The sequence below is a fragment of the Mercenaria mercenaria genome, chromosome 14, assembly GCF_021730395.1.
Source record: "Mercenaria mercenaria strain notata chromosome 14, MADL_Memer_1, whole genome shotgun sequence".
Lineage (NCBI taxonomy): Eukaryota > Metazoa > Mollusca > Bivalvia > Venerida > Veneridae > Mercenaria > Mercenaria mercenaria.
The window spans coordinates 17,724,311-17,750,137 of NC_069374.1; the positions used below are offsets into that span (position 1 = coordinate 17,724,311).

General features: G+C 34.8%; 1 protein-coding gene across 1 annotated transcript in view; it reads left to right on the forward strand.

Annotated features, from left to right (window-relative positions):
- Positions 1 to 2,601: 2,601 nt before the first annotated feature.
- Positions 2,602 to 25,827, forward strand: part of LOC123526635 (polycystic kidney disease protein 1-like 2) — a 30,289-nt gene continuing 7,063 nt past the window's right edge. The window contains exons 1-15 of the mRNA XM_053522520.1: positions 2,602 to 2,622; positions 5,121 to 5,354; positions 7,736 to 8,183; positions 12,078 to 12,169; positions 12,811 to 13,047; positions 14,403 to 14,573; positions 15,214 to 15,374; positions 17,584 to 17,905; positions 18,418 to 18,674; positions 19,351 to 19,513; positions 20,373 to 20,487; positions 20,787 to 20,849; positions 21,104 to 21,339; positions 24,027 to 24,201; positions 25,387 to 25,548. Coding sequence (XP_053378495.1) covers positions 2,602 to 2,622; positions 5,121 to 5,354; positions 7,736 to 8,183; positions 12,078 to 12,169; positions 12,811 to 13,047; positions 14,403 to 14,573; positions 15,214 to 15,374; positions 17,584 to 17,905; positions 18,418 to 18,674; positions 19,351 to 19,513; positions 20,373 to 20,487; positions 20,787 to 20,849; positions 21,104 to 21,339; positions 24,027 to 24,201; positions 25,387 to 25,548 — 2,857 coding nt within the window. The remainder of the gene's footprint in view (positions 2,623 to 5,120; positions 5,355 to 7,735; positions 8,184 to 12,077; positions 12,170 to 12,810; positions 13,048 to 14,402; positions 14,574 to 15,213; positions 15,375 to 17,583; positions 17,906 to 18,417; positions 18,675 to 19,350; positions 19,514 to 20,372; positions 20,488 to 20,786; positions 20,850 to 21,103; positions 21,340 to 24,026; positions 24,202 to 25,386; positions 25,549 to 25,827) is intronic.

A 25,827-nucleotide genomic window follows, 5' to 3' on the forward strand; every position in this document is an offset into this window, starting at 1 on the left:
TCTCGAGCGATCAACATTTTATCTTGAGCGATCAACATATTATCTTGAGCGGTCAGCATCTTACCTCGAGCGATCAACATATTATCTTAAGCGATCAACATCTTATCTTGAGCGATCAACATCTTATTTCGTGCACACAACATCTTATCGTGAGCGATCAACATGTTATCTCGAGCGATCAACATATTATCTGGAGCGATCAAGATATTATCTCGAGCGATCAACATCTTATCTTGAGCGATCAACATCTTATCTCGAGCGATCAACATATTATCAGGAGCGATCAACATCTTATCTTGAGCGATCAACATATTATTTTGAGCGATCAACATCTTATCTCGAGTGATCAACATATTATCTTGAGCGACTAGCATCTTATATTGAGCGATAAACATATTATCTTGAGCGATCAACATACTATCTTGAGCGATCAAAATCTTTTCTCGAGCGATCAACACCCTATTTTGTGTGCACGACATCTTATCTTGAGCGATCAACATCTTATCTCGAGCGATCAACATATTATCTTGAGCGATGAACATCTTATCTCGAGCGATCAACATATTATCTCGAGCGATGAACATCTTATCTCGAGCGATCAACATATTATCTTGAGCGATTAACATCTTATCTTGTGCGATCAACATCTTATCTCGAACGCATGACATCTTATTGATATATATTAAGGCCCTTTGTGTGTGCATTAAGGTCATCAGTAAAACATACGGACAAGTTGTTAATTAGGGTCCCGCCTATTCCGCAGTTATTTAAACTTCCCACAAGTACATGTACAAGTTTATCACATCAGTTGGTACAGCAATGCATATAATTGGTCATCCTATCTTCAAAATCAAATGAACATAACCAGTGATGCATACTGCATGTTAGAACAGCAGCAAATTTCAGTTCGACTGATAAATTCGCGCAGAAATGTTGCATGTATGAATTAAGGGAAAACAAGGAAAATCGTTTAATATATGGGTGAAGCCTACATACTATTTTTATGTCAAGGACTTAAATTTATTTCTTTGCATCATCACTGATTTTTTTGCTGCCTTTTTTTATCAGTTTCCGTATTTAAATTTCTAACCCTGCAAACATGTGAAACGGTTATAAGTATAATCTAAATAAAAATAAAAACGGTGGCAGCTGTATGTTTTTACTAATGACCTTAATAGATATTGATAAGATGACCGGGAAAAGATGTTGATCGCTCAAGATAAGATGTGATCACTCGAGATAAGATGTTGATCGCTCAAGATAATATGTTGATCGCTCGAGATAAGATGTTGATCGCTCAAGATAAGATGTCGTGCGCACGAAATAGGATGTTGATCGCTCAAGATAAGATGTTGTGTGCACGAGATAAGATGTTGATCGCTCAAGATTATATGTTGATCGCTCGAGATAAGATCTTGATCGCTCAAGATAATATGTTGATCGCTCGAGATAAGATGTTGATCGCTCGAGATAAGATGTTGATCGCTCAAGATAAGATGTCGTGCGCACGAAATAAGATGTTGATCGCTCAAGATAAGATGTTGTGTGCACGAGATAAGATGTTGATCGTTCAAGATAATATGTTGGTCGCTCGAGATAAGATGTTGATCGCTCAAGATAATATGTTGATCGCTCGAGATAAGATTTTGATCGCTCAAGATAAGATGTCGTGCGCACGAGATAAGATGTTGATCGCTCAAGATAAGATGTCGTGCGCACGAAATAAGATGTTGATCGCTCAAGATAAGATGTTGATCGCTCAAGATAATATGTTGATTGCTCAAGATAATATGTTGATCGCTCGAGATAAGATGTTGATCGCTCAAGGTAAGATGTCGTGCGCAAGAGATAAGATGTTGATCGCTCAAGATAATTTAATCCTAAAAAAATAATTGCATGTCCTAAACATACCACCGTATTTTCACTAGACTGTGTAAACATTTTAATTTCATTTTCTCATTTGGAGTATTTTCTCACACACCCTAGAGGTATTATTGTACCTATTCCGAAGACGGGAAGTTTGTACGATGTAAAAATCTTTAGAGGTTTTATATAGAACACTTTACTGGCATCTTTTCTAAAGCATTTCCAATATTACTTGATACATAAATATTTAAGTAGGCTAAGGATGATGATATTATTTCTGATAATCGATTTGGCTTTAGAAAGGGAAAATCTACAGCCGACTGCATAGCATTTGTCGCCTTTAAAATACGTTTGACTAAGTTCTGTAGAAATGGTAAATGGTTTAAAGTAATAAAATATGTAGTTCTTCTAGGGTTGTTAAATGCTACAAAGCATTTATAATAGTGTAACATTATGTGTAAAAGTAAATGGATCGCTTACTGATTATTATACATAGGTATATATAAGAGCGAGCTTGTCGGTTGGTCTGGTCGGTCTGTCGGTCCGTTGGTTTTCACGGTTTTCGGACAATAACTCATGAAAAGCTTGACAGATTTAAATAAATTTTAGTACACAGATGTAAATCATTAAAAACAGGTTAAATTCTACTTTGAGGTCAGTAGGTCAAGAGTCAAGGTCACAATGACCCAGAACAATTAAACGGTTTCCGGATGATAACTTGAGAACGCTCCTAGGATGAGGAAAGTTGATAGGGAGGTTGGTCATGACCAGCAGTTACTATTGATTTTGAGGTCAGTAGGTCAAAGATCAAGGTCAGTGTGACCCAGAACAGTTTAACCTTTTCCGGAATATAACTTGAGAACGCTTGTGTCTGTGATCACGAAACTTAACAGGGAGGTTGATCATGATTAGCAGATGACCCTATTGATTTTCAGGTTCGACTTTGACATTGCCTTACTTCTGTGACAAGGCCGTATTGTGGGAGTATAATTCGTCACTCCAGTGACAGCTCTAGTGTTTTATTGTTATATTGGTGTTAAACAAGGAGCACCACTCCTTTCTCTCCTTTTGTACTTTTCGTTAATGATATGGATGAACAATTGCACAATGATGCACAATTTCACACTTGATGAAATACAGATATTTAACCAGGTTTTCAACGAAAACCTGAATTATTAGATTGGGGTATGTCGTTGGTCGGGCGGGCTGGCTGGCGGCGGCGGCGGCGTCAAACTGGTGTTTCCGGTCAATAACTTTAGTTTCGGTAAAGATATTTGAATAAAACTTGGTAGATATGTAGCTTATATCAAGACAAAGGCTGGGATTGATTTTGGGGTTTCTGGGGTCAAGGTCAAGGTCACTGTTACTCAAAATAGAAAAAGGGTTTCCGGTCAATAACTTAACTTAGGAATGAGCTATCATGATGAAACTTGGTGTATAGAAAACTTACATAAAGTTGTAGCTTGGGATTGATTTTGGGGTTTCTGGGATCAAGGTCAAAGTCATTGTTACTAAAAATAGGATTAGGGTAAGGGTTAGGTTAGGGTTAGGGTTAGGGTTGTGCTTTAAAGTGGTGCACTGTGATTCAGTATACTTTTTTATTCTTATGTTGTAGCTTGGGATTGATTTTGGGGTTTCTGGGATCAAGGTCAAGGTCATTGTTACTAAAAATAGGGTTAGGGTTAGGTTAGGTTAGGGTTAGGGTTGTGCTTTAAAGTTAGGGTTAGCGTTAGGTTAGGGTTAGGGTAAGGCTTGTGCTTTAAAGTGGTGCACTGTGATTCAGTATACTTTTTTATTCTTATGAAAAGTGTTGAAAACCTGGTTTCGTGGCATTGCCGCGTTTCTTGTTCTGTTATTGTTTGCTGGTGATACTTTTTTTTCATAATCTAAAGAAACAACTACCCTTAAACAAATTGCATCTGTATTGCAGAAAGTAGAATTTAACAGTAAATGTGGACAAATCTGTTGTAATGGTATTCAATCAAGGTAATAGACGTGGGAATGTTGAGTTATATTATAACAGCCAAATATTGAAGGTAGCACATAGGTTTTTACGTTGTTTCCACTTAATACACCGTTTTATATTGTTAGTGTTTAAGCTATTTGATGCAATAAGTTTGCCAATATTAACATATGGATACAAAATCTAGGGTTTCCTTTGTGGTCCAGATATAGAGCGTGTTTATCTAATATTCTTAAAACAAATTTGGGTGTACGACAACAGACTACAAATATTGTTGTTTATGGTGAATTTAGAAAATGCCTTAATCTATCCTTCGTTTTATACGAATTATAAAATCCTGGACTAAATTCATGAAAACTCCTAGTACTATTTTGTATAAAATGTACTTAACAGATAATCGCGGAAACAATATTAATTCTTAGTCTTTAAATGTAAAGAAACTCCTATGTGAACTTAGATTCACGTTTCTTTTGGATAGGAAATCAGTAAGCAATTGACAAATAGATAATGTAATACTACGAATTAAAGATCAATATGTACAACAATGGTTTGCTGACATAAAAAGTTCTAGAAAACTTGAAATTTACAGAGAATTTAAAACAGAGTTTAACTTTGGAAAGTAGATGAACTATGTTAAAGTATTAAACAAAGAAATGCATTATCAAGATTTAGATGTTTTTCTCATAGATTAGCTATTGAAGAAGACCGATTTAGAAATATAGATAGAAACCCCAGACTTTGCACAAAATGCAATATACAGGTTGTTGAAACAGAGAACACTGTTTATTGACATATCCATATTAACTTGACATTTACCTAGATACTGTTGACCATGACTAAATTTTAAGTAATTTTAAGAATGTAATGAAATCTTCCAAGAGAAATGTGTTCTGATTATATTAGCCAAATTTATCTATCTTTCAACTGTTAAAAAGATTCTGCAAACTAAAGTCTTCGATAGTTATAATTTGTAAAATTGTAATTCTTGTTTTATAATTACATTTTTTGTTATCATACCATACCTATGTCATACTTTTGTATAGGTGTGTTTGTATTTATGTTAGTCTTTAACCGCCGAATATGTAGCTTTGCGACTTACATGTATATGTTTAAGCCAATAAACTGCTTGACTTCTTTTAGTGGATTCATTTGCATATTTGAAACCCGGACGATATTACGTGGGATCTCTTCCAGAATAGTCTGATAAAATTAACTAAGGAGTTCAAAGTGTCAATTTTTAGCAATATATCAATATAAATACTCTGTTACCTGACAGTTTTCATTATTTCAGGCTAAAACTGCTGCAAACTCGACGATAAGTGTAGTAAAAGATACTCAAGACAAATTAAAACAATGCAACGGCTGCCAAAATCGTGAAGACAAAAAAAAGCAGTTGCTAAAGAAAGCAGATGCATGCAGTCTAAGAGATGAAAAGTCCCATACAGAAACGTCTTCTTTTAAAGTGGATGGCATAGTGGATGTGCATGACAATAGAACATGTGATCAGAAATATATATCCCTTTCTGTAGGTTTTTAAATAATTTATTTTGTCATGATAAGTTAAAATCATAATACTTAATATCTACATTGTCTTGCAGTACTGTTACCTTTGTTTGTTTTGGGTTTAACGCCGTTTTTTTCAACAGTGTTTCAGTCAATTACCGATGGGCAGTTAACCTAACCAGTGTTCCTGGATTCTGAACTAGTACAAACCTGTTCTCCGAAAGTAACTGCTAACTTCCCCACATGAATCAGAGGTGGAGGGCTAATGATTTCAGACACAATGTCGTTTATCAAATAGTCACGGAGAACATACGCCCTGCCCGAGGATCAAACTCACGACCCTGCGGTCCATAGACCAACGCTCTACCTACTGGGCTAAGCGGGCGTGCTTGTTACCTTTATGTACCTTGAATACAGTTACGAGTACGGCTGATGTATGATATTTCAATCATATCAGCAATCAAGCACCAAGTCGGGTTATTGCCATTACTTTAATTAACTTATGATATATTCATAAAGTCAGTATAGTAGATAAGTCGCATTAGAATTTATGAGTCATTGTAACAGCTTAGCTGACGTAATCTGTTGATGAACGTCTCAAAAGATGTATCTCTATTTTTTTATAAATAATTTTCTTTATACTGGCAAGAGACCAATATTGGTCTATCGTTTCTTTCAGTTTTCCTACTGCAAATCTCAAATATTCACCCCTGTTACTAAATGTTTCATTTGAGCCACACCATGAGAAACCAACATAGTGCATTTGCGACCAGCATGGATCCAGACCAGCTTGCACATCCGCGCAGTCTGGTCAGAATCCATACTGTTCGCTAACGATTGCGCAGGCTGGACTTGATCCATGCTGGTCGCAAATCACTATGTTGGTTTTCTCAAAGCGCGGCTCATTTGTGTTTACTAAACAAGCTGTGTTAAAAATCAAACGAATATTGCAAATAGTTACAAACATATCATTTTTCGTTTCTCTTGTACCGTACCAAGATTTATTTCATGTGAAGAGATGTGGCGATCGAAACGTTATTCTTAACAAGTCATTTCGAATTTTTTATTATGTTTTAGACGTTAATATGAAATATAGGTACTGAATTTCTTATATACGTATAGAAGTTTTGGTTTCAAAATTAGTTTTAAGGCATTTATTTTAGCTAATACACAGAAACACTCTTCCCTTAATATTTTTTGCAGTAAGAATCTGTTTTAGAGCCCCAGAACAATGAATCTTCAAAGTTTATGAATAGAGGTACCTGAAAATTCAAACTGCATCTGATATTACTTTCTGTTGAAAACTTAGTACTGGAATATCTCAGCTATATATTAACTTTCATACTTCATGCTTCATGCTGAAAGGCAATATTTAATCCGAAAAATTTGGTCCTTTTACTAGGAAAAGTGAAGCCAGTGACAGATAACTCTTCTTGGCCTATTTAGTTATCTGAATAAAGTATGCATAGATTCGTATGTGTTTCCTAAAAATATAGTTTACTTCAAGATCTACGAATAATCATTCAAACAAGAAGGTTGAGCATTATCTTTTCTTATCTTATCATTTTATTTTCAAACGAACTAATTCAAAGAGAACTGTTTTTATTACTGCCGATGACTTACAGGTATGGTATGATCATAGGAAAGAAAATATTATTCGTGAAAAAAAATGTAAATAGACTATAAGAATTTTACGACATCGAATCCCTCAACATTTTACAATATCTGTTTGCCAAGAATAATCAAGGCCTCAAAATGTATGAATTTAAAACAGAGCGATATAAAAATGTATATTCTATCTGATAGTCACGCCAAAACCATACCAAAAACTGTGTCGAAAGAAGATATTTCAGTTTTTTGACACGCACCGTGTGTTTAAAATGTAACTAATTTGCATATTGACCGAGGCTTGCGGAATCGCATTTATCTTGCGGAATCTGCTGTAACAGAAACTTCTGTTAACATAATGCATACGTTCTTTAGTATAAAGAAAATGGTTGTATTAGTTAAAAAGAAATGACAATCGTCTTTCTTTAGCGAATCCACCAAAACAACGAAGCCGATGTCGCTGACAAACGTTCCCGTATTTACTGCACGGTGTTACGTTAAAATATTGCGATAAGCGATAAGCGATATGCACTGTAGTTCTGCACTTGATTTGTTGTTGTTGTCGTTGAATACGTAGCCTTAAGTACCATTTCTACTATGAAAATAAATCCTTTATCATTTTATGAAGGAAGAAACCATGATTTTGAAATTTGTCTTTTTAATAACGAATTAGGTCCTCTACCTGTAGTCGACTTTAACTAGTTTTAAAAATAATGAAAGATAAGTCTAATCTATTTCTATCGAGCATTTATCTTTGGATCATACAAACCAACAAATCAATTTGTATTTTTGTAGGCGTTTGAATTCGATGAGAATGTCTTCATGTATGACAATGATGGAATGTCAAGCCTAATCACATCTAAGATTCTGCGTTTAGACATTAAAACATCAAGGACACGTACTTCAGCTGGATATATTACTTTAGAACAAAAGGTTACAAAGCCAATGTCATTACACGTGGTTCCACATGTTGACGAAGAAGATGCTTCTGAATTCATGTACCACAGATTTCTATATCAAAGAAGCACTGAAAACGTTTGCATAATTGTCAAGCCAATCGCAGCAAATCAAAACTTTACGGACTATATATTATATATCAAGTTCAAAAGTCCGCCGTCTATCATTGATTTTGATATAAAGACAAGTGTAGTGGAAGAGAAACAGTGGCATACATGTATTGAACCTCATCGTATGAAAGGACACACAGGAGCTACCTTCCTTGCCATAAGTTTAACAGGAACAAGTGAGTTACAAAGAATAACGCAGTTCTGCACGTTTGATTAATCGGATGTGATGGCGTAATGTCATTTATCCGGAAAACCTAGAATGTCGCTATACGGCTAACGTAAGGGACCTTCTCGGTGAAATAAGTGTAAAACTACTGTCTTTCTTTTTGACTTTTGACTGTAGATAGGTTTTGACTCTAATATGTTTTTGGCAAATGTTAGAAATTAGGCACACGGACCAATACAGTTTATTTACCAATATTATTTAGAATAGTAAAGTCTACAACTATTTGATAAACTTCCTTCAGATACAATGAGTCGTTGTAAAATATTCTTACATAAAATTCTATATTGTAGAACAATATTTGTTTCAAACGTGCAGAACAACCTTAAGGTGCAATTCGGGTGCGTGTAGAAAGCCATACATGTAATAAACATACCCGGCAATGCTAAATGTCCCGAATCACTTATCGGTTGTCCATAACAACATACTAAGCCTGCATCATAAAGTTGGTTAATTAGCTACTGACTTGAGTTTTTTGATGTCGTTGCCTTTTTTTCTGACACTTTGTCATTGACACTTTGTCATGAAATTGCACTTAGTGTATCATGAAATTTCAACTTACATCGCCATATTAAATTCTATTTTTGTACTTGTAACATGTACAGATTTTTAAGTTCTACTCAACCCGGGACTAGAGAGTATAGACAATACCATGCATTTCCACTACCGCCCATGAACAGAACTTTGTAACATTTTATTTTTTTTTGTGTTATGCGACGTGATGAGTTTCCACTTTTCCTATTTCATTTGAGTGTCCTCATCTCCACAGACGATATGCTGTAGTATGACTTTCACCAATCAAGTCGTAAAGACCGTCTTTGTGACAACTACGGTGAGGTAAAAGCAAACGATAATGATCGTATAAATTCAGAATGCAAGACATAGAAAGATAGAATGCATCTGGTTGGAATTGTGGCCGTGTAACAATAAAAAGGTTTTAATTGACATATGCCAATCCCAGGTGTCATCTATCTTACTCTGACTGAAAATTATGTGCTACCTCATATGAACAGATTCAGTGAAATTGTCTGTATTATTTTCCTTTGTGCGGTCCATGCTTCCGAAGGATCGTCTTACAGATTTTATTGTTAGTGATATAGGTGTTAGATATGTTATCGGTACAGTTACAGGCGATTTGAAACTGAACTTTTAGACTGATAGCGGCTATAGAATATAAATTCAACGCGCCGAGAGTTCCGGCTAAATCAGTGCATTGAAAAACCATCAACCTTCTAAAAACATTCTTCTACAGTCGCTCCTCTTTGTTTTTAATAAGTTATAGTATATACTAGTTCTTTCAGGTGTCGGTGACCCCTACTTACGACAAAATGTTCGGTAACGTTTCCCAATAAAAGGAACCTATTTTAAGTAATCTTAAGTGGCACGTTTAGAGACACTATGACACAAATGTTGTCTATTAAGTGAGAAACTGGCAGGCAGTTGCTTGGAATAGTCTTATAAAGGAAAATGTGTTTCCAATACTACTTCCGCTATAATATTAAAATCCCTCACCAATCTATCCAGAAATACAAAGTGTCTTTAAACCCTAGAGAAAACCCTGGGTGAATATTGAAATCAAATGCAAAATTAGACACAGGAAAGGTCATTACTAACAAGCACAATCTTCTAACTCAATCACTCATTGGACAAAAGTTTGCGAACTGCGCAGTACTCTTCTAAGTCTTATACGTCATTACAAACCTCTGTAACACGAGTCACCTGCCCTAGAACTTGAGAACAGACTGTCGTCTCGCGATTCGTTGCAAATTCTCAAATCTTTCATATTTCCTTCTGCTGTCATAAACAGAACATCTTTTCCATCTAAAGGCGAGTTAGATTTTTTCACCAGGAGTATGCTTACGTTACGAACGATTTCTTTGCTTAGCTATTTCAAATTAAAGACCCCACTCAGTCAGTCACCTACCAGATCTTCCATATGAAGAGACAAACAGATTTTGGAATCATTTGTAACACATTTCTTTCTAATATTATAGATGATATTAAAGGTTTAGATGTAGCAAAAGCCTGACAGTGATAGCAAATAGCAAACGAGTTCTTAATGATGCATGTGATCAGTTTTATGCCTCTTTGAATTCAGCTACAACTCCCACTGTCTACTGTGCACCGGGTTATTTCTTTTCCATTAAGCTATGGCCAATGTCACTTCTTAAAATTATGGATAAAAGTATCGAAAAACATATTCAGTTTCTTTCATGAGACAAATTTCTTCACTTTTGTACAGTCTGGTTCTATTCACACAGACTCGGCTGTTAATCAATAACCGTTTTCTCAGTGCCCTCAACAAAGGACTTGAAGTAAGGGTTATGCAAATATTTGTCGTATTCTCTACCAGCTTGAGCGCGCAGTATCCATGTTAATTCGCTTTCTTGGTTCTCTAACTATCGCTCAAACATTTGTCAACGATTTGTTATTCATAAGCCGTCCTCAAGTATTGCTAAATACAGCCCAGTGTCTCGTTAGGTTCAGCTATTGGTGCCTTTGGTTTCCTTGTACATATCAGCAACAATACCAGTTGAATTATATAAAACATATACTTTGCGCAGACGACACCTCATGCAACATCGATTCAACTACTATGATGTTTTATATGATTTCCAAATAAGCCAACACATGACTCATCAGTTTTAATCCAGCAAAATCAGAATCTCTGATCATCTCTCGTTAAAGGACGTAACGAAACTAATACACCCTTCTATAAGCATTACCAGCTCTGCAATTCCTTCTGTCAACAGTCACACATCTCGACAAAGTGGTTTTAAATGACTATGCATCTTTGTTCTGTCATAGTGCCTGGCGAGCACAGGCTGTTAAAACCAGTCTTAAAACTGATTGCAGAGGTTTCTACCAAGAATTATTAGCTTTTTATGGAATTGCATTCTAGTATATCATTTAAGGTTTCATGTACACGCCGTGTTAAGTTGTATTTTGGTACTTATAACATGTGCAAATGTATCGCGGGGTTAGAGGGTCTGTTTTCACTACGATCTATGAACAGGCTGAATCAGCCGAGCCTGCAATCGTGTCATTTTTGTCATGTTTGTGACTCGTTGGTTTCAACTTTTTTCTATTCTATCCAAACTTCACCGATATCAAAACAGTACTCCTCAATAATATTATGCCTTTAATTGACATTTTGTACAAAATCATGTTCTATGGCGACGATGATTTAAGTACATAACAATACAAGCAGATATTTGACGCTGTACATCGCTTTATTAAAGCATCAAGGCTATTTGACAATAAGTAGTATTTAAAGTATGTCCAGTAACACAGACCATAACCATTACCCCGGTTTTCTCACCCTTCGAAATCACCTACCTATAAACCATTATACTGAGACGTAACTCCTCTGTAGTGATTGTTTCCCCTCTGCTAGTTAGCATTTCCGATAGTAATTTCCTTGTCCAGTATGCGATGGCAAAGGTATAGCTAACTACATGGTTCTAAAGTACAGAAATTAAAAGTATTCACAAGTATATATTTGGATAATATTGCTTGCAAATAAGTCATCAAATCTACAATCCAAATCCGATACAATACGGAATCTCCAATACAATACGGAATCTGGAATCCGCCCTTCCCGTCTACATGTTGTTTAGATTCTACTTATCGATGTTAAATCTAGTCCTGTCACTGTTATAAACGTTAACATTTTCTGCAGATCTGTAATCACTACAGTATGATCCTGCTCTTTATCGAGTATTCTTTCGAAATATATCATACGATAATGCAATTTACAAGAAACTATTTCATCATTTGGCACATAAAAACCTATATTAATGTACAGTTTTACTTTCAACATTTTCAGTTCAAATTTTAATTTCAGAAAAAGAATTTAACTACAGTTTAACAATAACAACAATGGGTTGTCTCACTTGGGAGGAAGAAGTGACAAAATGGAATACGGAGAAATGCCAGGTAAATAAAAAATACAAAGAAATTGAGAAATACAAAGTAAATGAAGAATGGTGAGATATGTTAGTTCAGTCAAGCAATGTCATGAGAATCAAGAATGCGGTTGAAAGTCATACAGATATATTTTTTTCGGAGAAATTTCAGGTAAATCTCTTATGCAGAGAAATTTCAGGTAAATCAATAATGCGGAGAGATGCCAGGTAAACCAAGAATGTAAAGAAAGGTCAGGTAAACCAAGAATCCTGAGAAAGGTCAGGTAAACCATGAATATACTTTACAATGTTTTATGTTCTTCATGTTTAGAGTGTAACGTATATTGTAATAAAAGGACTTATATAAATTAGAAATTTGTCAATGTTCATTGGTGTTACGGTAGCAGTAAATATAATAATAGTTTGGTATTTCTGTTTTATAAAAGTACATTTGTCTAGTTATTTCATATTAGTTAAAAACACATTTTCAGTAATTAACGGCAGTTAGTACATCTGTCACCATGCACTATATTCATATATTCTCTCTGCAATGGATCTATCTCACGAGGGTGTTTTGTTTTTAGTCTTTATTGATTAATCCGGAAAGGCAACTTTAGCGTCAAACGTTGGCTTGGCCGAGGTGTTTTGATTCGATTTCTTTTTGTCTTTCAGCTCATGAACTGGCACATTGAAGAAGGAAGAATCGAATGCCTCTGTCGACATGTCACTGATATGATTTTTGGAAATTCCTTCTTTGTGGCACCCAACGCTATAGACTTTTCAACCGTTTTCTTGAAGTTCTCTCCCTTGAGCCAAGCTGCTGTAATTGGGACACTTGCTGGCATTTTTGTCATATACTTAATTTCAGTGGTTCTTCTCGCTAGACAAGACAAAAAAGATAAAATCAAGGTTATTTTTATTTCAACATATATTTTGTGTTAGATGATGCATTGATAAATGTATTGCTATAGCAAACTTAATTGGAACAAATAGCATTTTTATTGTATACCATCCCATATGTAAGCATATTGTTTTTTTACACATAGGTAGAATAGTCTATTATAGATTTAAAAAAAATATTTACATTTAGTTTAGCTGTCATTTTACTTTAACAAAACCCAAGCGATTATTTTAGCGGTTCTATAAAAGGCACAGTGAAAAACAATAGGGAATTTGCAACTTTTGGCGTTATTTCTTATTAGAAAGAACTAGGTTAAACATTAACACTAAAGTATCAAAATCGGACTACAAACAAAAAAGATATAGCCATTTAAATACCATCTATGTACTTAAATGGCAGTCACTTTGGGCACAGTGGCATTACCATTCTTTCCTTTTTTGGGTATTACCATATATCAAAAATCAGTGAATGACTACTAAGAGAAACATATTTTGTGGGCCATAATATAATATGAACCTTGGTATGTGTGTAAAATTAATATACCTTACATTGAAGCACCATGTTTCATTGTATTTAACAAAATTGTGCCATAAATACAATATTTGGTAATGCCCATATAAGGAAAGGACGATGACGTCACTATGCCCAAAATGGTTGCCGTTAAATTAATTCATAAAACAAACATGTATTTAAATTTCTTTTTTTTTGTTTGAGCCCCAGGCCGCAGGCCGATAGATTATAAAAAACAAGCCTAGAATCTAATACCTTGTTCTGGTTAAAACACCACTTTATTAACGATTTTATGATTTGATCCCTATAAATAAGTTTAAATAGAATACATATAAATAACAAAATATATAATTTCACTTGTCTAGAATAAATTCAGCTTTTGCGTTTGTTTAGGCGGAGCAGAAAGTATACCTTGTTGGTAATAAAGGGCAGTGTTAGACCATGTAATACGAGTAAAATTTGAATGATTCTAGGATTCGAACCCGGGCCGCACGGGTGGAAGGCCAATGCTCTAATCACTGAGCCAAAGAGTCGACCCCCTGACGCAGTTGTCAGAGATTGGTTTTAAACATGAGGCTATACTAGAGCGACCGTAACGCAGTCCTGTCAAATAAAATACATGCCTGTGTAATAATACACTGGCTGGAATAACCTCATTTGGCTTATTCATTGTAATAATGTAATAAGACTTAATTAACCTACCATATAGAGGTACAAAAGTATACTGCTTGGTCATAACACTTTTTTTAAAATAATGTTCTCTTTCTAATAGTTCTGTAAAATGCTGAGTTTCTTTAATAGAGCCTATTAAGTGAAAACATATAATTAATTGTGAATAAATTTGCATTTTAAGTGGGGCATTACACCTCTTCGAGACAACATTGTTAACGACGCAAGGTATTATGTTATCAAAGTTATAACGGGCATGCGCAGAGGAGCAGGAACAAGTTCACGTGTTGCTTTTATATTGAGCGGTGAATATGAGCATTCTGGACGAAGAGAATTGTTTGATGGTATAAGAGAGGTAGATACATGCACATTTGTTATGACCAACACGCTACTAATGATGGCTTATTATTGAATCAAAACAGAATAATGAAAGGCTTTCAATAATAGAACTCTGTCAAATTATTAAATTCGTCAGGGTATTAATTTTCCAGGATTTCGTAATTACTTCTATCTACAATGAAAATTTCAACAATAAAAAAAAAATGTCCCATTCATTTCATATTGTAAAATACAATTTTCGAATTCATATCTCCTAGAAATAGCCGTTTTGGTTAAAATCAAGAATTTTCCTGCCATAGAAATATAATTATTTCTCAGTATAAACAAACTAATAGGAAATTTTATAATTTCACTTATGTTTCATTAGCTCATTTTACGCAAAAATAACAGTAAACAAATACTTATGTAGTTGGAATTTGTAATTGGAATATTTAACAACCACCAACTATAAAGAACGGTTAAGCTCGATTACTACAGCATATACTTCTTACTAACAAATATATATACCCCCAAGAATGAGATGATGGAAGTCAGTGTCGTAAGTCGAACAAATAACCGCAGGAAAATGACTCTCTATCATTGTACAATGCACTTCTGAGTGGTTATGTTTCTTGAAAATCTTCATTAACTACGACAAAAGGTATTGGAATTTTCAGGAGTTTAGTACAGGAAGTATCATGTCCTTCATAATGTCAACAAGTGATGATCTTGGCGACTTGCAGAGCTTACAAATATGGCATGATAATAGTGGAGACGGAAGTCTTGCCTCATGGTACCTTGACAGGGTGGATGTTTATGATGTTAAAAGGCAGAAAACGTAAGCGAATAAATCTAGTTCGTTTCATTTTTGTAGTTTTCATGACAACATTATATATGTGGGGTGCATTATAATTTAGTTAGACCGTCTTTCTACCGGTAAAAGTCGGAATTTGAAATGTATCCGCAATTTCTTTAAAATATTTGAGCTCCCTTTGTCACTTTTTGCTCAAATTTTCAAGTCATTTTTTCTATACGTAGAAGAAATACAATCAAAAGAATATACGAGGGTGACAATCGTACTGCCATACGGTAAACAGACTGTACAGACTTCAAATAAATTTTAGTTCTGCAAAGTATTCGCCGCTGACTTCCGTGCATTTCTATAGTCGAAAAATCCAAGAGGCGAATGTTGCAGAGTAGTTTTCTCTTGTTATGGTGTTAAGTAACTGACAAATGCCATTCCCAACTCCTTTATCCGATTAATATTTGCGTTTAGCCAGTATTTTTGTCAGCCTTGGAAAAAGGAAAAAAATACAAGGACTTAGATCTGGTGAATAAGTGCGATGATTGATTTGTATCACTTTTTCACTCTCAAAAAGTTTTGTACGATGGCACTTTTGTGAGCCGCAGCGTTGTCGTAAATCAACTGGAGACCGCGAGGAATAGTCCTTTGACGCATGTTTTTTCTCGTTTAACAGCTTTCAGCACTTTGTCTTTGTAAAACTTCCCAGTGACTGACTTTCTTAATGGTGTCGGAATTTGTACAACAGTACCCTTGAATTAAAGAAACTGGAATACAGAACTGTTTTGACACTTTTTGTAATAACTGGTCAAGGATCACTTCTTTTCAGGCACTGTCTGCTGTGGCTCATACACGTATTTCCAGGTCTCATCTCCGTTTAGGAGCTGTGGCATTGTGCGATCACCTAAATTTGTCAGCGTGTCTTTAGCAATTTCGACTCTATTAGATTTTTTAGCTCCTCGGTTAACATGTGAGGCACCCAACGAGCACAAACCTTTCTTTAACCCAAGTGCTTGGTGAGAATCTCATTAGTTCTCACCGTTGACATATCAAGAAAAGGCACTATCTGAACATCGTCTACATGGCGTCTTCATCAATCAGACGTCTTACAGCAGCAATGTTCTTTGATTTCACTGCTGTTTTGGGCCTGTCTGACCATTTCTTGAATTTACTTATCCACTTGTTTCTGATAATATAGACTTCCCATATTAAGTATGCTGTTAACTGAGTATCTGACTTGCAGGTATTTCTAACGAACAACGTACTAATTTCGGATTTGTGTTTGCTTTTCATAGTTTCGTGTATTTTGCATAGTGTATTTGACTACACCTGATACAAAACTAAGTATCTCCAAAACAGTACGATAAGTCCATACAAAATTGCACCTATGGTTAACGTCCACCGGCTAGTAGATTTTCAGTTGTCTGATCGAAACAAGAAAAACATACCTGAAACTATTTCAAAAAGCTTGTGATTGCGAATAAAACATTATAACAGTCGCCAATTCTGTTCATTGCAGAAATGCTTGGAGCTTTCCTTATTTTCAAAAATATATTTGCATTTTATTTTTGTACTTTAGCGGTCTCATGTAAATAAAAGCAACACGCTTTCACAATATAATTTGTTTAACATATTTATAGATGACAGTTTATTACTTAAATGTGTATGTAGCTTTGAACACAATGGCATGTCTTAACAAAACTTCAAACCAAAAATCAAATCCTTAAGAGGACAGTGAATAGACAGAACAGAGTGCGTATAGTTCCTTTATTGAAAATTAAGTTAAACGCATTAGGTGTTATTCATTTTATGTCTGCTTTGGTGTAACATAATAACAATCCTTTTATGAATAATTCAGTCTTACAGAAAATACATGTCTAGTTGAAAAAGTCCTTAGGTGTGCAAGTCAATTCAGTTTTGTTTTCCTACATCTTCTATGCAATTTTTGTTTATCATTTGCACAATTTCAACGGTTATTGTCGTCTGTTTTTGTTTAAGTGAACATATTTTATTTATGTTTTACTTTATTACTCAATTTAAGGCCATATAATTAATAATGTATGATGTAGTGAAAGGAAGGTTTTAACCTCATTCATCCACTAAAGAGGCATCAGCTTCCCTGTGTGGTATTTGTAATCACCCTGATATTTAATTGTTAATACAAATGTATGCGATATTTGTATTACGTTTTAGTCATATGAACAGCCATTACATAATCATGATAAATATGTTTAAATGGTTACAGGTACTCTTTTGTTGCCGATACTTGGTTGTCCCTAGATACAGGTTTGGAAGCTCATTTACCATCAAGTCCAACAGACCGGCCAATACAGTTTGAATCCAGGTTCTTTAGTCACCTAAGACACAGACTGTCGGAAAGTCATATGTTGATATCTATCTTTTACCGACCAGGGATGAGCACGTTTACACGTGTTCAACGTGCCTCATGTGCTCTTGTGTTTATCATGCTTAACATGATTGCCAGTGCTTTATATTTTAATCCCAGAACGAATTATGTGTCTCAAGCGATGTTTGAAGTCGGACCATTTAGGTTAACACCACAACAGGTAAAGAAACGCCGTTTTAGTAAACAAGTTACATGACTATTATTCAAATGAAAATTATACATATAATCGTTGGACATTGGAGAACTATATTCTGTTTTCGTCCTAGATTGTTTCACGTCATCAGTGTTCTTCATTTACGGTTACTTTTCAAAGGAGCAATATCAGTATAATTTTGGTGCATAAACATAAAAAATCATTTTCATATCCAGATAAATGACCAAAACCGCTTGTCGATTTTTAAGCTGAAAGTTATTTTCTCTCTCATTATTCTAACTTACTCATTTTTACAGCCATATATTACACTTACATAGTTGATGGAATAGAAAACCGTCTTCCGTTGCGTTACAACGACACGTTTCGGCATTTATTTTGATGTTGTGACGTATCTAAACAAACGGGTGCAAACTGAGATTTGGGAATTCATAAAAGCTCTATCTACGATCACTGTAATACAATACTTAGGTCATGTAGAGAATTACTTTGTTAACGTTTTCACTTCTTGTTTATTGCAGGTATATATTTCCTTCGTTTGCGCTTTGATAACAACACTACCGACATTTTGTCTCATAATCTTATTTAAACGGATAAAGGGTAAGCCTGAAACGACCTGTTGCGATTGTTACACGTGTTGCCTTAGCTGTACGTGTACCCATGCCGCTAGAAATTCAAACAAGCAGGACAAACAGAGACAAAACAACGAGTTACTGAAGTCAATGTCTATTTTGCCAGAAACACAAGATTATAAGAACAGAATTTATTTACCTCATTGGTTAGTAAATTTTACTCATAAAATAGATTCGTTATAATTTAAAATTACATTTACGTATATGTTACCGAGACAAAAAAAAACAACTATAAAGAGGTCATTATATTAACAACAGTCTAGCCACGATAATCACGAAATCATCGTTATTTGCTTTCAGCTAAAACAGAGAAGTGGAATATGATTATGGAAACCACACACGCAGGTCGCCAAAAATAAGACATTTTCTAACCACGCATAATAAATGTATAATGGGGTTGAAAAGATGTTATTACCTTGGGTCTTCGTCTACCATCGAAAGCTAGAATAGCTGCCAATTAACAGAAATTATTTCTCTAACCCCCTTCCCACAATTCAAAATACAAAAATGTTTATTTTCGTCCCTAAAACATTAACCTTATATTCGGGAATGAGAGTAACTTCATTACGCATTCAGTGCAATTTGACTTTTGAATTTTTAGAGAAAGTAAAAGATCAAGTTTCTTTGTTTATGTTTTACGTTTAGTTCCGGTATTTATCCTCCCATCGGGAGGATCAGTGGCCCTCTTTTCAACTTGCATCATATTAAAGGTAAATCCAATACTTACGGTCCATGTATATATTTGCCGTTTTTGCAAAATTTCTGCTTAGGACATAAATTATGTATCTCAGTTTGTTCAGTACTACATTTAACTTTCCACAGGTTTGTCTATTTCGCTTGGTTGATTGTTCTTGGAGGAACTGTGGCACCTGCTTTCTTTGTTATGTTGTTTAGTATGGAGTGGGGTAAACAGAAATCTGAAGAATGGCTGACAACTTTGTCTATGTCTTTATTGGAATCCGTGTTGCTGGTAGACCCTATACTGGTATGTATGATTTGAGCTATAAGATTATTTCAGTAAGTAAAGCACAAAAGTATCAGAAGATAGAAGGTTCAAATTCGGACGAGACTTGCATTGCCTGACATATATACACTCGTATGAATTAACAAGAGATATTATAAGAAACGATTTTTGAACAAAGAAAAGTTTAATAATTCTAACACGACCAGCAAATTACCTATATACACATAGAAGAACAACAGTCAACGGTTATTTTGCGATAATCCATGCGCATGCAATGACGTCATCCGATCCAGGTGCGTAGCACGGTCGTAAAATGTAGTTACCATTTTTTTTCTAATCGAATCGAAATAACAAGTTCCCAAGTGTGATTTATGGTAGAATTACCTGAGTTTTTCGTTCTTAAGCGGAACAATATATCACTCAGGCCTATGGCCTTCGTGGTATATTCTTACGCATAAAAACTAAAAACACGGGCTATTCTACGATAAACCACGATTGGGAACTTCTTATTTCTTAAATAAACGCGCTTATTTCAATTTTCACACGAAAATTACCTTTGACCCTTTTATTACAGGTTACAGGACATTCACACATTTTTTGTTGATATTTTCACCACTTACTCTGTCTGGCATAAATACATAAAAATGAATAAAATCATTTTCGACGCTAAGAAATAAAGGTCATAAAGAGGGCCACAAATGTAGCAGGCGCATGCGTGTCTTCGTGGGCAAATTTAAAATGCTATTGTTTCGAATCCTTTTTGCTCTGTTTTGCACTTTTAATGGTACAATATAACAAACAAGTTCTTCCTTCAATTTCTTTTAATTTCTTACCTTCAGTAAAATTGCTAACTAGTAAAGACATGTTGTTTCTATTGTAGGTACTTTTTGTCTCCCTCTTTCTAGCAGTTATACTACGGTCGAGGTCAGGGGGCAACGATTCAATTGTACCCAATATTGTAGGCAAGTACAGGCAAAAACTCGGCAAAGATGATAGTGAGTATAAATGAAAACTGTTCAGAAGATGTTTCGAACAATCTTAGAAATTAACGTTGCGAAATAAAATTCGAACCTCCTTCCGCTTTCGATTGCACTATAAAGATTAAGAACGTTAATATTGATAACAGAGATGTAAAACACTTGTAAATCATTGTCTGAAGTACGAGTCATGCTTGTTTACAGGTACTTGACAACGCGATTAAAGTACTTAGCATCTTTGTTTTCGCAGACACATCATTAGATATAAGCCATCTTTACACGTATCATTACCTCACCATTTCATCATTCTGTTACAGATACGTTAGCATCTAGCGTAACTATGTTAAAGTCGGTTGTGACTGAGTTTAGGTCGTATATGTGTAAGTATTTCAGTGCATAAAAGGTAACTTAAATTTCTTTCATTTACAAATTACACGTGAGAAAAGAAGTTTTGCATACATCACTAAGTCGCTAAAATTTAAAACACAAACTTCGAAAGCAATGGTACATGTATTGTACACGTTCAACCATGATATATAAAGAATAATTAATTACGAAGACATGTGTATTGTTTTCTTTTTTTAAATGAGTTCAGAGGTTAAACGTATGACATGATATCTTCTTATATTCAAAGCTGCTCCAAGGAAACTTTCATTGACCCTCCAGGGAGACAAATTGAAGAAAATCACAGAAAAACATCGTCAATATAGAAATTTTGTTGACAGCTTGAAGGACATACAGCTAAACCTTATTTTCATTCTTCTTGTGTCAGTTATTTGTTATGCCAACAGAGACGACAGGTCGTATTTACACCACTCTCAAATTACCAATACTCTTGTAGAACCTCGAGGTACCCCAAAGTACAATATGGTATGTTACTTCTTCAGATAATAGAATTTAATATTTAAATATGAAGTTCGTGTTTCATTAAACAATTTCGTTCTGTTAGTTTGAAACAACACTATATTATATGCATAGAAAGTAAAAATATACAACCATGAGACTGATGAGAAAGTATTTGATTTGGTACGTTTTTTATCTAATATTTAAATGTAAAATTCGTATTCCATTACACTTTTAGCTATATTATTATGAAACAACTCTATATTATATGCATAGAAAGTAAAAATATGCAACAATGAGATAGATGAGACAGCAATTGATTACAAAATTTGTTATTCTAATATAAATTGTTACTTTGACATATAAGGCCTATATCCACTGCCACGTAACCGTCCCTTACTACTTATACATTTGTATTACAATTCCAGCCTAATCTGCATCGTATCAGTCAAAATGTTGTAGCTGTTTATTTTAGGGAAATAGGCAGAGACCTTTGATGGACCAGGTACTTTATTTATAACGTAACAATCGTACCATAGAAATGATGTTATCCATTAAAAAGTGATTTAGATTTAGTAAGTGAGTGAGTTGGGTTTTACGGCGAATCGACACAAAATGGTCATATATCGCCGAGTTAAATTTAGTAGGTAAAGAATAAAAACTGTAAAGAAACGCATTGCTAAATAAAAGTAGCGTTGCCTTGTTTAAATATATTGCATTGGAACTGACCTAGCTAAGGAAATAAGAAGATTTAAAACGAACCAAACAGCTTTCAATAATTTATGAATTTGGTTATTGATATTATACACTCATGGGGTACTGCCTTAAACCTGTCAGTGGCAAATACCACTGAAGATTTAATGGAGGTTAAATGAGGTCTAAGAGGACAAAGCAAAAAAATTACGAATCATCATGGAGTACTGCCCAAAACCTGCCAGTGGCAAACACCACTGGAGATACAATCAATCCGGTTAATGGTGAATCAAAGGTCCCTCTAAAGTCGGACTAATTATCTGATATATATACATATTTTTAATGTCTTTGGGGGGAGGCTGCCTTTTTCGAAACGTGGCATTCCATGTTTGATATTTATCATTTTTTCTTTTCTTTTTTTTAGTGGGGTAGGGGAGGGAAAGAGGGCAGGGGTTGATAAAACTTCTGACGTAAAGAAGTTGTCAAAGATTTTATTTGTTTTGGGTTTAACGCCGTTTTCAACAGTATTTCAGTCATGTGACGGCGGGCAGTTAACCTAACCAGTGTTCCTGGATTCTGTACCAGTACAAACCTGTTCTCCGCAAGTAACTGCAATTTTAAGATTTTCAACTTTTAAATGATAATGGCTTCATATGTAAAGTATTCTCGAAGTCATTGTAAAGTATGAAAACCCACAGGTACAGGAAGGCTTAACAAATGATTATCACTTCTAGAAAGTACCATGAAAAGAGCATTATTAATTGAAATAAAAATGTGTGAGGTGGTCTTAATTAGGAACGATCTTAAGGTAGTTCAGATAAGTACTCCTTCTACAATATAGAAATTGATTAAGCCACAATTTTCAACAAAAATAATCCCCATAAAGATATACTTATATTATCCGACCAGTCGTAGGCCTATGTTTTATTTTTTGCTAGACCGATTTCGAATATATGTAAATAAATCACATTTACATTGTAGTCTATTGAAAAATCACGAATTTGATATGATGACATTATCGCAGGCAGGAAAAGTCTTCCAATAAGATTTTAATGGAACTTCTCACAGTTGTGAATTCATATATATCCTATAATTCAGTGAATTAAATGTTTCGGCTCATGTGCTTTTTTGAATTATTTTTCTCTGATTGGCAAAACCCTCTAATATGAAGCTGATTGTTTGGCTTAATTCTGAATTTTCATGTTTCAGCAGCGTTAGTCATACAAACAATCTTAATAAAGACAGAAGAATCGCCGATTTTATAGATTAATACATTAATTTGCGTTTTCATATGTCGAATCCGTTCTTTATACTATGTTTTACGGATAAATGACGTTATGCCATCGCCTCCAATGTTTCACATGTGCAGCACTAACTTAATGCAGAGTATTAAATGTTTTCGTAAAATTATATAAAGGTTTGAACAAATAATACTAGAAAATTGTAATCTGTATTATAAATCAAACGCTTCGTCAAATAATGCAGCAATATATTTTATACGAACACTTTTGTAAATTGAATATCGTGACTTCCGTTAGCATTACCAATGTAATATATTCATCTAGAAGGAAGATCTTATATTAACGCTGCCGTATTACTTTGGAAAAATGGTGAGTGTTAGGCCTTAGGGATTGTGCACATGAAGCAGTTTAAACTCCCCAGATGTTTTAGCCACTGCCAGATCCATTGCGGTGCTCCAAGATATTTATTTGTAAGGTTGATGTGTCCTTGTTTTCTGTTTTTCATTGTCCATCATTTTGGCGTAAAACTATATCATCTACACTTACATACAAACACTACTTTATAGTAGTGTTTTGGACACTGAGCTCTTGGAGAATGACTATTTTAGTAGTTGTTTGTCCATGTATTTCAAAGCAAAACCCTTTTCAATTTAATGCAATTTGAATATGATATATCTGATATCGAAGTTTCCTTCGAAAATGTACGGAATCTCATTCACTCTACTGTATTACGAATTGATTTGTATTCCTTCCTCGATATAAAATTTTATTACTTTATAGATAAAAACACCTAATGATATGATCAGCTGGTTAAATTATACTGTGATTCCGTATTTGTTCCTCGAACGTGATGAACATGGCGCAGTGTTGAACTGGACAGAGAGACAATTCACGAAGGATTACATTCATTATAGACTGGGACCACCAAGACTGCGACAACTGCGAACGAAAAACGGTAAAATAAATAATATGGTTCAAGAGAAGTAATTTGTGATGACCAATACTGTACGTGTTGCCATAACTTTACATCATAAAGGCTGTAATATCGTACACAGGGTAACTTTTGTAAAAACTATTGTAGTTTCCTTGACATTCGGTTTCGCAACCTGGATAAAATTGAATTGATGGTTAAATACCATTATTTGACCTCAGTGGGCAATTCTATATATGTTATCTACGTATATAAAACTGGAATAAATGTTAAGAACAATTTAATATACCTTTCACAGTGTGCAGCCAGTCCGGGACTCGAACCCGGGGTCTCGGAATACCGTTCCGATGCTCTACCGACTGAGCTACCCGGCCACCTACACACTTTCTCCCCGTTTTAATATTCAAGTCCTATACCGTGACATACTACTCCGCTATATGAAATTCGTCCTCGAATTTCTAATGGGATAGAGAACAAGGTAAACATGATCTCGGAGTATATTCAGTCACGGTCCAATGTTGGGCGCCAAAAAAAACGGTCCCAGGGTGAGAAAAATGTGCAGCCAGACCGGGACTCGAACCTGAGGCCTCGGAATACCGTTCCGATGCTCTACCGACTGAGCTACCTGGCCACCTACTCACTTTCTCCCCGTTTTAATATTCAAGTCCTATACCGTGACATACCAAATATATAACCGTTCTGAATGACCAAAGTGAATTTACAAATACGGACAGAAGTACTTTTATATCTGCATCATGGTTGGCGTATCAGATTAAATTTTGAATGTTTAATGTTCATAATGTTTCCAAATCGAGCAGACTTGGGCTCGGAATTCATAAATGCTACAACGAAAACAAAAAGTAACATTAGAGAACTGCAAAGGTTAACTTATTAAATATTCTTGCCTTTTATCCTTTGTATACTTCAATTAAAGCCGAATGTACTGTTTTTGTACAGAAACAAAAGCTAAGATTTTGACCTATCCAATCACATTGCCTATATTGAATGTACAAATACTTTATATTAGACAAGCAAGTCGTTACAACAGGATCGGATCTCTGGTGGCTATTACATAAAATGTCATTCCTCTCCTAAAACACAAACAACCCGATAACTGTCATAAATGCCATACTTCTTAAGTCGCACAATATTTCCATTGCAGAACTTATTTCCTGATACAAATTTTATAATATATTCGAAAATTTTCAGGTACGTGCAACATTCCGTATATTGGTTACATGACTTGTTATGGCGAATATATCATATGGAATGAGGAGGACGAGGATTATTGCATTGGATGGAAAAGGAAACCATGTAATATAACAGAGCTTGCTTACAACGTATCATCGGATGCGTGGAAGTTCACGTCAGGTAAAATACAAATGTCACGTGTAAAAAGACTGTTTATAATGATTTCGGTGTTAAATAAGCTCTGATCTCTTAGTGAAACTATTATTTGAGTAATAAAGTCAACGGTGAATATGAATGTAACCTTAAATAGAAATGCCGCTTTCATGTTATTGCAGAACGCATGAAGAGAAGCTAATAAAGAGCTAGACAAATATCGACGATAGACATATTACATCGAAATTGTAGAAGACTGCAAATTGTGCGAACATTAAAATGTGATATATGAAATTCATAATTTAT